Source organism: Branchiostoma floridae, chromosome 2, assembly GCF_000003815.2.
Source record: "Branchiostoma floridae strain S238N-H82 chromosome 2, Bfl_VNyyK, whole genome shotgun sequence".
Taxonomy (NCBI): domain Eukaryota; kingdom Metazoa; phylum Chordata; class Leptocardii; order Amphioxiformes; family Branchiostomatidae; genus Branchiostoma; species Branchiostoma floridae.
The window spans coordinates 30,382,176-30,395,877 of NC_049980.1; the positions used below are offsets into that span (position 1 = coordinate 30,382,176).

General features: G+C 41.0%; 4 protein-coding genes across 4 annotated transcripts in view; 1 reads left to right on the plus strand and 3 right to left on the minus strand.

Moving 5' to 3' along the window:
• The window catches only part of LOC118409729 (3-oxoacyl-[acyl-carrier-protein] reductase FabG-like), an 876,245-nt gene that overhangs the window by 751,318 nt on the left and 111,225 nt on the right, over positions 1 to 13,702 (minus strand). The window lies entirely within an intron of this gene.
• LOC118409147 (adhesion G-protein coupled receptor G2-like) lies at positions 1,959 to 4,285 on the plus strand. Its single transcript, XM_035810016.1, has 5 exons — positions 1,959 to 2,204; positions 2,618 to 2,788; positions 3,071 to 3,180; positions 3,599 to 3,861; positions 4,191 to 4,285. Exons 2-5 carry the CDS (start codon positions 2,729 to 2,731, stop codon positions 4,283 to 4,285), a joined length of 528 nt encoding a protein of 175 aa, XP_035665909.1. The 5' UTR covers positions 1,959 to 2,204; positions 2,618 to 2,728.
• On the minus strand, positions 7,342 to 9,558 carry LOC118409750 (lysozyme c-1-like). The gene is made up of 4 exons (XM_035811033.1): positions 9,369 to 9,558; positions 8,554 to 8,709; positions 8,049 to 8,124; positions 7,342 to 7,544 (listed from the first exon to the last, which is right to left on the minus strand). Exons 1-4 carry the CDS (start codon positions 9,493 to 9,495, stop codon positions 7,484 to 7,486), a joined length of 420 nt encoding a protein of 139 aa, XP_035666926.1. The 5' UTR covers positions 9,496 to 9,558; the 3' UTR covers positions 7,342 to 7,483.
• LOC118409749 (lysozyme c-1-like) lies at positions 11,284 to 13,671 on the minus strand. Its single transcript, XM_035811032.1, has 4 exons — positions 13,463 to 13,671; positions 12,453 to 12,608; positions 12,057 to 12,132; positions 11,284 to 11,478 (listed from the first exon to the last, which is right to left on the minus strand). Exons 1-4 carry the CDS (start codon positions 13,587 to 13,589, stop codon positions 11,418 to 11,420), a joined length of 420 nt encoding a protein of 139 aa, XP_035666925.1. The 5' UTR covers positions 13,590 to 13,671; the 3' UTR covers positions 11,284 to 11,417.

The following is a 13,702-nucleotide window of genomic DNA, read 5'->3' on the forward strand; positions in this document are numbered from 1 at the left end:
ATCGGGCACCAACTTGTCCCCATATCCTACATGTAGGTATTGGTTGTCGGATATTTCATGTCCTTTTGGTTGTGTTGATGATGTGTTTGTATCCTGTATTGTATTTCTTGTATTGCAGTAGTGTTTTTGTCATATGTCATATTATGACAAATCATACAGTTGCGATTTATCCCAGTATGTAGAACATAATGCCTGTCTTGGAAAATGAGTGGTTACTGTCTGTGGTTTTCGCACCTATATTTTGTTCCCGTTTGCGATATTGATATATGGTTTGGTGTGCCCGGTGTTCACAGTCGTCCTACGATGCACGTTGGTTCCTTGGTTTTCTCGTATGTGATATTATGACAAAGCATACAGTTGCGGTTTTACCTAATATGTATGACATATTGCTTGTCCTGGAAAATGAGTCGTTACTGTCTGTGATTATCGCAACTATAGTTGATGTCCCGTTTGCGATATTCGCATATGGTTTGGTGTGCCTGTACACAGTCGTGAAACGATGCAAGTATCAGAAATCACCCCTATAATTGTGATATACTGGAACAGGCATCGTGCTTTAAGTGTTTGTTAGTGGGCTTAGCTCCAAGCAGATAGTGAGGTCATTTCTATGACAGCTGTTTGGGGAATCCCGAGTTTTGGCTGTCTGTGTACAAGATTACTCAAAAACGGCTGGGTGGATTGGTTTCATACTTGTTGTGTTGGTGGGGTGTGTTATGTGTCTCTGTCTGTGTACAAGATTACTCAAGAACGGCTGGATTGATTGGTTTCATACTTGTTGTGTTGGTGGGGTGTGATGAAAGCTCGAATCGATGAGATTTTGGGAGCCGTATCCGTCGTTATAATTGATGTCATAATATCAGAAATCACCCCTATATTTGAGATATATTGGAACAAGGAGGTTGAACCTCCTTGATTGGAACAAGCATCGTGCTTTATGTGTTTGTTAATGGGCTTAGCTGTAAGCAGATAGTGAGGTGATTTCTATGACAGCTGTTTGGGGAACCCCCAGTAGTTTTATTTATGTCTGCTTAGGACTGTTTGAAATATTTGTAACAGTTGGCACATTAATTAGACCCGCTGTTTGCCCAGCCCAACATTTTAGAACATCTGTTTTGGGAGGCGGACAATTTTGATTGTGATAATAAATTGCATGCATGTACTTGTGCGTTTGGGGACACAGTATGTTATATTTCGTTTGTGTTGTTAGATGTTTTGTGATGCGCCTTGCGTTACGCGGACGTTTCGTTAGTATGTAATTGGATGTATTACATATCTAATATGTGGATGTGTTAGGTAATCCCTTATCTGAAAAGTTGTTGCGTATAGCAACTGGTTAGGGTAATGTAACATTTAACTCCTTAAAGCAACTGTTTCCCGATGCTGGGCAACTGTTTCCCGATGCTGGACAATTTGAATATGATAAATAACTTTGTATTTAGCCACTTGTGCCTTTGGGGACCTGGTGTGTTATACTTCGTTTGCGCTGTTAGATTTTGTGCTCCGCGTGGCTTATGCTGATGTTGTGTTGGTAAGTACTTGCATTATTATATATCGGGCATCAACTTGTCCCCGTATCCTACATGTAGGTATTGGTTGACGGATATTTCATGTCCTTTTGGTTGTGTTGATGATGTGTTTGTATCCTGTATTGTATTTCTTGTATTTCATTATTGAATTTGTCATATGTCATATTGACAAAGCATACAGTTGCGATTTATCCCAGTATGTAGAATATAATGCCTGTCTTAGAAAATGAGTGGTTACTGTCTGTGGTATTCGCACCTATATTTTGTTCCCGTTTGTGATATTTAAATGATTACACCACTTCTTTCCCATAACATATATAACTTTTACTCTCAAATACAACCGACTATAAACATACATACCATCCACAAAAAAGCAATAAATATTTCATGGAGGTATGAGGTCCCCGAACTCTAGTTTTATGATGAGTTATGTGCTGTATGTCTTAGACAGTGCTTTTCATTTCAAAACAACTATTTTTGTGTGTTTCCCAAGATTCCAGTGACGAGGAGGTTCGTCTGAGTTTCATCATCTACCAGAATAGCCGCTTGTTCCAGTCCAACCAGACGGCATCTTCCTCATCTAAAACCAGGGTCAACAGCAGGATCATTGCCAGCAGAGTCACTGGGTTCGAGTTCAAGAATCTATCAAACCCAGTAGTGACAAGATACCTTCCTATCGTAAGTACATGGAAATATGTCAATGAGATTTTTATCTTAGAAGTCTTCAGATATTATCTACGTATTTAAATAAAAAATATAATTGTGTTTACTTGTGCTCTCCGACGTCTACATCTATCATCATTGCCCATGGCAAAAATTCTAGTTAACATCTACCCTACAGCATAGCCTGTTGCTGAACCGTCCTACCTGTGTACATATGTGATAGCCCTTCGACTCTTGTTTCATTTTGCGTTTTTCAGTACAGATGCCTGATTCTATGTTAACATAGGCCATGAAACATTTCTAAACAAAAGACGAAGTTTAGAAGAAAGTAGATTATTGAAGAAAATTACAGGTCTATGGGTTTCAGAATTTTTTTTACAATTCAATTCTGGTTATCATTTTGGTTAACGTTTGTAATCTTTTCACAGGTTCAAAACAGTACAAACCGCACAGTGGACAACATCAGGTGTGTATTCTGGAATTTTCAAGCTGAAGGAGGGGCTGGTGCCTGGTCAACAGAGGGGTGCGACTTTGTCGGGATGGAAAATGGCAGAGTCGTGTGCGAGTGCAACCATCTTACTAATTTCGCTGTTTTGATGGTAGGTTTCTCAATTAGAATATCTCAGCATGGCTTGGTTTCATGTTATAATGTCTCCTGGTAAAAGCTCTGTATTGATTTTATTTGTTTTTTCCTTTTAGCAAAAGATGAAAACCAAAGAATTATGGAAGTTATTTGCCAACTACACCTTTAAAGGTCCCTGCGCACACTACATTTTTTTTGCACACTGCAACCTTTTTTGCATATTTTTATCTCGTTCAAATCATGATGGAAGATGCTTATTATTTTCATGTTAGCTGAAAATCATCACGCTTTATTTCAGGACATCTATGGAGACCTGCACAGCTTTGCCCTGGATGTGATCAGTAAGGTTGGGATTGCTCTGTCCATCACAGGTCTCATCCTTACTCTCATCACCTACATGATATTTAAGTAAGTTATCTGGGTACTCACTGCTAAAGCATAAAGCACTTTGTTTTAGTGGGTGTTTTATAGTTATTACGTAACTTTTCATGTTTATTGTAAGTAATTTAACCAACACCTTAATGTGTACTCTTTCTAAGATGTCCTTGGCACTGAAACTGATCTCCCATGGTTCTGAAACTAATGTCAATTTTGTCATGGTGCTTAACGTATTACCATTTTCTCATTTTTTTTGTATTGGAGGTACTGTATCTAACAGATTATTATTCATCAATTTTCCTAACACTGTTACGTCTTTCATAATCCAATAAACATGTTACTGTCGTTGGTACGCACATGCCCGAGGCGTTCACTTTGGTGTGAACATGATGCATAAAATGTGTGGAAAGTGTATGTACGGTGTTTAATGATATTGTTGAACTGTCAGAGAACTACGTCAGACAAGACCGCAGCACATCCTGACCAACCTGTGCAGCGCCTTGCTGGTGACTCTCGTCATCTTCCTGGCCGGCATCGACGCCACCAGCTCCTCAGTCGGCTGCACGGTGGTGACGTTCCTGCTGCACTACTTCCTACTGGCGGTGTTCATGTGGATGGCCGTGGAAGCCTTCAACATGTACCTGGCCTTCGTTATAGTCTTGGGGGCTCACGTTTCCAGGTTTATGCTCAAGGCAGCCATATTTGCGTGGGGTGAGAAGAGTTTCATTTTGAAGCAGTTGCTTTGGTCAGAAGTTACTGCCACATACTGGACTGGTATTGATTATGGCATTCGACACGATGAACAAGATGAAAAAATTACTGCCATCATCATACATGATTTAATTATGCTCTGTATGTCAAGTGTAATTACCATTTTTGAGATTTCTTATCTGTTGAATACTGTCACCTTGCACTTTATATACAATCCTGGGTTCAATGATTTTCAGAATAGCAAAAATGGATACCCATATTCTTTACAATTAATCAATATTATCAAGAATTGGGAAACGAAGTATTTACTGTGTCTGTATATATTTTAGGTCTTCCCCTTGTCATTGTCATCGTCACATTGGCTGTGGATATTCCCAACACCTACCCTGACGAGCAAGAGACCTACAGGAGCTCAGAATTGTAAGCCGTGATGCATATATCAGCCTTTTACCCCCTGTCAGTCATCAATCATACTCCATCATGTGATAGAATTCCTTTTATAATCAAAGATGTGGTCGCTTTGCCATATTGACAGACAAAAACAGCATGTCAGCATTGAATTGCTGAAATGATAGGGAAATGTTGAGTGAGTGAGTGAGTGAGTGACTGAGCGAGTGAGCGAGTGAGTGAGTGAGTGAGAGAGAATGAGTGAGCAAGTGAGCGTATGAGCAACTTGTGAGTGAGCAAGTTGTGAGTGAATTTGTGAGTGAGTGAGTGAGTGAGTGAGTGAGTGAGCGAGTGAGTGAGTTAGAGAGAATGAGTGAGCAAGTGAGCGTGTGAGCAACTTGTGAGTGAGCAAGTTGTGAGTGAATGTGTGAGTGAGTGAGTGAGTGAGTGAGTGAGTGAATGAGCGAGTGAGTGAGTTAGAGAGAATGAGTGAGCAAGTGAGCGTGTGAGCAACTTGTGAGTGAGCAAGTTGTGAGTGAATGTGTGAGTGAGTGAGAGTGAGTGAGTGAGTGAGTGAGTGAGTGAGTGAGTGAGTGAGTGAGTGAGTGAGTGAGAGGAAAAACGTGTCTATACTTTGGTAAATCTAAAGGGAGATAGCTTAGCATGAAGGACCCACCCAAGTACAGTGACGAAGTGATATTTTCTCTCCTCGTTCTCTCTGAGTAGTTGCTGGCTGCAGGGTAACCAGTTGTACTTCGGGTTCCTGCTGCCTGCCGGACTGATTCTATTGTTCAACACTATCGTGTACATCACGGTTATTAGCAAACTGGTCTGTGGGAGGAACGAAGGTCAGATATGAAAATAATTTTCCAGTCTTACATACAATGATTTCATTTCAAAATACCATACGAAATGATGTACAGTGGTGCGTCCATACAAATGAAAGCAGACAGCAACATACAATGCAAAAATCGACGCCAAAAAGATTTACAAGACTATGCCCAAAACTTTTCAGATTTGTGCAACGGATTGTTTGGGCAAGTGATTCTGCCTCCTTACTAACTACCGCGACCATCGCATTCACACCTACCCACATAGCAAACATCATTACACCCCCCCCCCCCCCACACACACACACACACACACGCGCGCGCGCAAACGCAGATTCGCACATTATCACTACGGAACTCGAACATGATGAAAACAACCGAACAATATAGTCACAATCGTGGAGGCTATGCCAATCCCCAGTTATTCCTCAAACCTTTACCTTTGCAGGGAGAGTTGTTGATCACAAAAGCGGCGGGACAAAACAGAACCTGCGTATCGCCATCGCTGTCATGGTGCTGGTCGGACTCACCTGGGTCTTTGGGTTCTTCATGATCAGGTCAGGGATCTAAAATTTACTTCTCATAGTATACCAACTTGAATAGCCTACTATGATTTCCAGAAGATGATGACACGTTCAATTTCTTTCTTTTGAATTATTCAAAACAAAACAATGTACAAATATGGAACGATAACGCAGCAAGATTGGATGTAATTTCATTGCTTTTGTAAAAGGTTGATAATGTAATAATAATAATGGAAATTCAAGTGTATAAGTTGAAAGTTTCACATTATGCCAAGAAGGAAATAATAACATGCACTGCATGCGTATGAAATATCTTAATGTGAGCTTTGGTATCGTTTTGGAATGGTTCATTTGGTTTATTACCTACCTGCTTGTATTGATGTTAAGTATTGCTAACTAAACGAAAGTTTTCATCAAATCACTGCTATTGTGTTCCAGTGACGGAAGGATCGTCTTTTCCTACTTATTCTGCATCTTCAACTCCCTGCAAGGATTCTTCATCTTTATCTTCCATACTCTACGGCAGAAGGAAGTCCAGAACCTGTGTTTCAAGTGAGTAGGAAAGTTTTAGGTTGCCTCTTTTGAGATGTCTTTTGTTGTTTTAACTTGAATTTCTTTCCCATTCTTTTTGTCTTTCTTTCTTTCCTTTTTTTTTCTCTTTTTTTTTGCTTTATACAAGGTATAGAAGGGGTGGTGGAGAGGCATTTGATGTAAAACTCTGTTTCACTGAATGAACGACTGTCGAGTCGGGTGACAAATCCAAGGGGCGTTACTCACATTATATGTCATAGACATTATGTGTCATAGATGTCGTCGTCAATACTGTTATGAAGGAAATATTTTCATTTGACAAAAAAATTCAAACATTTTCTAGTAAAAGCTTAACATTATATATTTGTAGTTTTTTTTTCTGAAAAATCTCAATCCTTCAGCCTGCTAAGTAATGATTGATTTAGTTCATTGTGGTCTGCACATTTATAAAACCATGCTCTCTCTACATTAAGGTGTTGTGCCTGTTTTGTGGACGATGCTCGCACAACCAAGACTTCAGCAGGAAAGTCATCGTCCAATCTAGTCGAGTCCAATGAGGAGAGCTACTCACGAGGAGCGCAGAGAGGAAACGCCCCAGAGAGCGTGCCGATGGAGGTTTATATGGAGTAGTGTTTAAGGCACTAATGATAATTATAACGATTGTGCTTTCCTCTCCAAAGACCCTTTGTCATAGAATGAATTTTTTTTTTTTTTTACTTTTACACACAGATGTAGATTCGTTCATTGGGAACATTAACTTTTCATTAACCAAATGCCATGTTGTATGTCATCTTAAGCGTAATTAATGGTGAAAGATTAGTGAATTGTATTATTTTATTGCATTTAACTTCGATTAAAAATCAGAAAAGATTGTAAACTGAGAGGTTTTTTTTTTCAAATGAACAGTAAGAAAAGGTAGGAATATGCTCAACGTCTATTGGTTTATACTATGGTGGTGGATCATGCGTTCTATTTTGACTTAGCGAGGTACACCACGGGGCAATGGTAATGGCCAGAACTGCACATCTTTTATTCAGATACACGTTATTTTTAGGGTGCGTTAGGTGTTCCATACATCTCATTGGGCAAAAGCTTATCGTGCAGATCACAGTTCGTTAGTGATGGAAGCAGCATGTTCAGCATTTTCTTTGAAAAATATATACATGTATGCCTGACGAAATAATGATTCAACAGGCACGCAAGAGACATTAGATTCATTTGATGTTTTATTCGTGAGACTCCAACCCAGTGCCGAATCTTAACACAATTGGGAGAAATTGCAGTGGCGCCTGGTGGAGTTGATGCAATGTGTTGATATCAACGACAGTCTGCTCATCAATGGTGAGGTATCTACCAGCAGCCGCTGACGTAGCTGGAGGTGCTGCCCTGGCAGTTGTTTTGCCAGCCATACCTGTAAGAGAGTTAGAGTGTGTTAATTTCTTTGTCTGCCTTGTGTGATGACTTGGATGCTTTATTAGTCCAATAGCTGACATACAAAACTGCCCATTAGCTGACATACATGCCAATTAGTGATGATGCGCATCTGAAGCACACACATACCCATTCTACTCTATCTTTTTGCTGAAATTCCGTTGTCTTTTTGCTGAAATTCCGTTGGCATTCGAAACAATGGCTTTTCCCCCAACCTACCATGTAGGAGGCCGCAATAATACACATTCCCAGAGTCAATGCAGTACTTTATAGCTCTGACCTTCCACAAATCTTTCCTTTCCATGATGAATTCTTGCCCCACATTAGTCAAGGTAACCTTTTACTAAATGAAAGAAAAAAATCTACCTATAGTAGACAAAAGCTTCAGTGGTACTAAGTATCCTAATCAAATAATGAACACGGTATAGATTAATGAAAAGAGTAAAATTTACTCCTTACTGCTACAACAGAAATGTAAACTCACCAGGCAGAGAATCCATGACGCTGGTAGATCAGCTTGGCACACCTGACGTCATCAGCGATGTTGTTGTCACGGAGGTCTGGGTTAGAGAGGAGACAAAGTGGTCATTAAAAATAGGGACCAGTGCTAACACACGGGATAGGACTTAGCATTTTATATGTTGGGCAGTATTATATACGTAACATAAGGTAAAAGGTAGCCTCATAACCTGAGGCCGTAGGGGCAGGGGGTTGTTATTAACTGTGCCTATGCATATGGCATGGTATTGGAAGACGTAGCCCAACCTTCTTTTTCCACAACACGTAACATAGCATTCATATAAAATCAAATTCTCATATAAAGCATGATTATATTTTCAAATTTCTATATACTATGTACTAGTAGCTATGCACTCGATGAAGCTCCGGAATACCATAAAGCTGAAAGCCAATGCAGGAACGGCATCCACTTCTTTCTACAGTTACCACTGTATTGTGATGTTCAGATAATTAACATGTTGTATACTTACTGGAGCAGGAGACGCCACAGTCATTGTGTGGTCCACCGTTGTCGCACCAGTAGTGATCGTTGATCTGGAACAGCCCGTGGTCGTAGGATCCGTCCCAGTTGGGGCCGCCTCTGGCTCCAGTCCTGAATGAACTCTCGTGCTGAACCAGACAGATCCCTGTGGGAACATCACAACTCGTTCTTCATCAATTGTCATCATTGTGTTGCACTGTCTGTGCAGTTATCACCCCTCCCCTCCCCTTTTTTAACATTGCGGAGACATCACACTAGTACTTCATGTAAGGATACTTCACCTTTATCCGCAAGGCAACCTATATTCGTTCCATCTAAAAGCAGGGTATTCCGGAATATCTAGTCGATAAACGGTGGTTTTATTTTCAAAATATTGAAATTTTGTAGTACAATTGAGTACAAATTACTACATTGAGTAGCCAAAGAGCTAAAGGACAGCAATTCATTATGATCATCAGGAACTGAAAAAAAGTGGGTCAACTAGCTCTTGTTATAAGAAACACACATATGACAGAGGCTATGGACAAGCTTATTCAGAGACTGTGAATAGCTAGGTTTTAGCTGAGCTTCCTCACATCGTCGTTCTGGGTCGTCGGAAGGCATGAAACGGTGGGATACGTCTGGTGTGTAGGCTTTTCTAGATAACAATGACGAAACGCTGGAGTGACTAAGGACAGAAATCGCTTGAGTCGAGGGGAAAACTGATCTAAAGGACCTCTGTAGATGACCTAAGTTGTCAGGTAGCAACGTGGCAGAGAGGTAGTCTCTAGTTACTGTAGAATAATTTTGAAACTGGGTACTTACATTCGCCGGCCTGAGATCGGGAAGTCAGACCGCGAGACACAAGCTCGTTGGCCAGTTCACAGCGCTCGTAGGTCTTGGCATGCGCCGTGCACACCAGCCCCATCACTAGTACCACAGCCAGGAACATCTTGGAGTCTGTACTGAACACAGTGTGTCTGAGCTAGTCTTGAAGATCGGTGGACGAGTTCTAGTGGTGACAGCGCCATGTATTTATACGTACCAGCGACCTTCATTTGACCGCGGTCCGGATCTTTGCACAGTTCTATTATTGTACCGAACAAACGGAAACTATGAAGGCAAATTTGGTTGGCCAATAAAAGGTGACCTCAAGGTCATTATCATACGTAATACCTATAGCTGTCACATTTATAGTTTTAAAGTCACGTATTTTAACGGTAATCTCCAGTCAGATTTACCATTGGCATAAGATAGTGTCAAAGCTGGTGAAGGAGTAAAGCTGACCAAAGGGACTCATCAGCCACTGGGAGACAAAAACACTCTAATAAAAACATTTCTTTCACCAAGCTGAATATTCTCGGACATGTTTACAATTTTGGCATATGATTCTCGTGATGACTTTCCGAAGTAAAATAATGTCAACATTTCAATCGTACATTGGCACGTAGATTTCAACATAGGCGCAATGCTACAGTTCTCTTTACAGGTTCTTCTCGGTTTACCTTGGGTAGCCTTAACCCTTGTCCTACTGAGGATTTTTTTAACCAATTGAACCCCCTTAATCTGGCAAATTATTCCATTTCAGTACAGTAAAATTTACTTCCCCAATTTTGCTCTGCCGCATTAAGTTAGAAATGCCCCAAACCCGTTAAGATACTGGGCCCACATACAGGCATTATATTTGTGCATCCCGTGTATAAATATACGGGCTCAGCAAGACAAGTGAGCAAGGTCAGCCACGCGCAGAAGGGCTGTACCTTGAGTTAGGTCAAGCAGCAGGTCACGCTATACCACTGAGTGACATCTTTATGTGTTGCCGAGTTCTTCCCTTCGCAAGCTAAGACAAACATCTATGAACACGTGTTTCTCAGCTAGCGTGGGATCAGCAGCAGCTGCTTCGGATGTGTAGGCTAGAACTATGCAGGTTTGTTTGTTTGTTAATTTCAATCTCCAATTCCTGTGACACGGAGCTATTACTTATGATTATCTCATGCTGCCGTAGGATTTGCTTGGAGATAAAATTGACTCCCCCTTTTCACTCGGATGTCTTTATAGCATCGCATCTAGCATCGAACAGCGTATGGCTAACGTGATCACTCGAATTCCTCCCTCAAAGAAAAATAAATAGTTTCTCAAACATTTTACTCACATTTAAGATATATGTGGTGTCAGTTGAATGTGGTCAACTAAGGGGAGTTAAATATGTCTACCCCTACCAGTCGAACCAGTTTAGAACGCCTTGGGATGCCAAACTCTACTGGATCATGAAATTACATAAAAGAAGTTTTCATATATATCTCACTCATGACCCATTTTGATCTTTGCCATTCATGTCTTGCAAAGGCACGATGTTAATTCGTCTTGCGGCCCTGGGGTGAACTGTTATTTAATAGGACCTGAAGACGTCGTCTCTTTACTCTCTTGAGACTTGCAAAGAAAGCTGAATAAATTTGAGCATTTACCACTATGTTTTGATCAAGTAATTCTTTTTCAGTGACATTTGTACGTAGGAGATTCTACCCTATGATCAATCCAAAATCCCTTACCATTTCTATGTTCCATCTATGACTACACATTTAGCACGTTATGCGTTGTACACATTTCATATGTGAGAAGATAATGCAATCGAGCAAACTGAATGACTTTTCGTTGTTAGTGGAAGTAGCTCATTTAGCACGTTCTTAACCCACGACACTATATCGCTTATGATATACCAACTCCAATGACACGCAAGAAATATTTGATTGATGTTTTATTCACGTGACTCCAATCCATTGCCGAATCACAATCAGAGGAAATAGCAGTGGCATGTGGTGGAGTTGGTGCGATGTGTTGATATCAACGACAGTCTGCTCATCAATGGTGACGTTTCTAGAAACAGCCGCTGACGTAGCTGGAGGTGCTGCCCTGGCAGTTGTTTTGCCAGCCGTACCTGTAAGAGAGTTACAGTTTGTTTATTTGTTAGTGCCGATGTTGATGGCAATCTCTAACATATGTATTTCTGTTTTTGTTTGTTTGTTTGTTTGTTGTATTGCATACCAAGTAATTACAAACCGTCTTATGGCGTGACACATCAGGTTTGTACTGAATAGTAGAAGCTGCATATCCTGACAATCAACGTGCTACTTAACGCCCCTAACGAAAGCTACATACTCATTTTTACCTGTGTTAAGTGAGTCGAGGACATTAACATCAATGTTTCAGGATTCAGTTGCCAAACACAGACTTGCAGGTCTACATACGGTGCGTTTATTCATTTCATTACAAAACAAGCTCTATACAAAATGTCACCCAGATCTTGAATTACTATGTGGTTGAATAGTTAGCACTATGTATATATATGTCGTGTTCATCTTTTGTAATGAAATGTATTTGCTAATGGAGCAATTCTTAAAACAATGACTAACATGCAATTCAGCAAATGGCTGCGGGGTGTTTGGCATACTTCACTATACTTTAAATTGAAGTGTATTGTTGGCAAGAGGAAATAAAACCAAGTTATCAACTCACCAGGCAGAGAAGCCGTGACGCTGGTAGATCAGCTTGGCACACCTGACGTCATCTGCGATGTTGTTGTCACGGAGGTCTGGGTTAGAGAGGAGGTAGAAATAGAAATGGGTTAACTACAAAGATGCAAATATTATGTAAATTCACCGATAACATGTGATTTGATGTAACTGTTGTAATTGTAAGGTTCATCAACATCATGCGTACGCAACATTGCATTCACATTTCCAGATAAATTCACATATTAAATAGCATTCATAAAAGCCGATGACAACTGTAATACCATAAAAGATGATTTTAGACAAAACAGCGGAACAACGTTCACTGCAGTCTATAACTTCCAAGTTTTTTTTTTTTGTTGATGCTTTGCATGTTTTATGCTGCATTAGCAATGCTTACTGGAGCAGGAGACGCCACAGTCGTTGTGTGGTCCACCGTTGTCGCACCAGTAGTGATCGTTGATCTGGAACAGCCCGTGATCGTAGGACCCGTCCCAGTTGGGGCCGCCTCTGGCTCCAGTCCTGAAGGAACTCTCGTGCTGAACCAGACAGATCCCTGTAGGAACATCACAACTCATTCGTCATCAATTGTCATCATTGGTGTCGCACTGTCTGTGCGGTTAGTTCTTTGATTTCTTTTGGAAGATCACACACTCACGCTCATAACATATGTCTGTGTGTCATCAATTCGAAGGGCAATAGATTGAAACAAAAATAGACCAGCACTGAGCAATGTAAGATGAACCGCATAGTAAATCATATTGCATGTTCTTTAGTCAGTTCAAAGTAAATTTACGTTCAATCATAGCTTAAGAGGTACACATGATCTACGAAGAGTTAAAGTGGAGAAAGCTATGATCAGAAGCTAACTAGAGAATCATGCGACCTTTACAAGATATCCATCACCGATGCTTGACGAAGGCTGTGGACCAGACACGCAGAGGCGGCGGGTACAACGTCCAGTTGATGAGCTTCCACATATTGTTTCATACTGCCGGCGTATATAGCGAAGGCTAGTGTGACAATATACCTCCAATGTGTGTATATATACGTAGCCGCCTTCGCAGATTTCTAGATTCATCGCTGGATTCTGTCTTTTCGCAGGATCGCTGATTCGCAATTTTCAACATGGAATTAGGTTCTCTAAGGTAGTTGTATACATTAGAGAACCTCTCAGTCAGTTTCTGCCCACTCTGCAAAGGAGGCTATAATTTGCGGTCTGCTCCCAAAAGACTATGGTGCAAACGTATACTAGACAGTATTTGCCATCTTTTGTCAAAGGGAAACTAATAGGAAGAAGAAGAAAAATGTGAAGGACCTCCACAGGGTTTCCCCGATGGCCAGGAGGCGCTGACGCAGAGATGGTTTGATTGACCAGCCTGAGGATTAGCGTTGAGAATGAGTACTTACATTCGCCGGCCTGGGATCGCGAAGTCAGCCCGCGGGACACCAGCTCTCTCGCCAGTTCACAGCGCTCGTAGGTCTTGGCATGCGCCGTGCACACCAGCCCCATCACTAGTACCACAGCCAGGAACATCTTGGACTCCTCTGCAGCTTGTACTGAACACAGTGTCAAAGAGGTCTTGTGAAGATCGGTGGACGAGTTCTAGTGCTGACTGCACCGTGTATTTATACATACCACTGACCTAC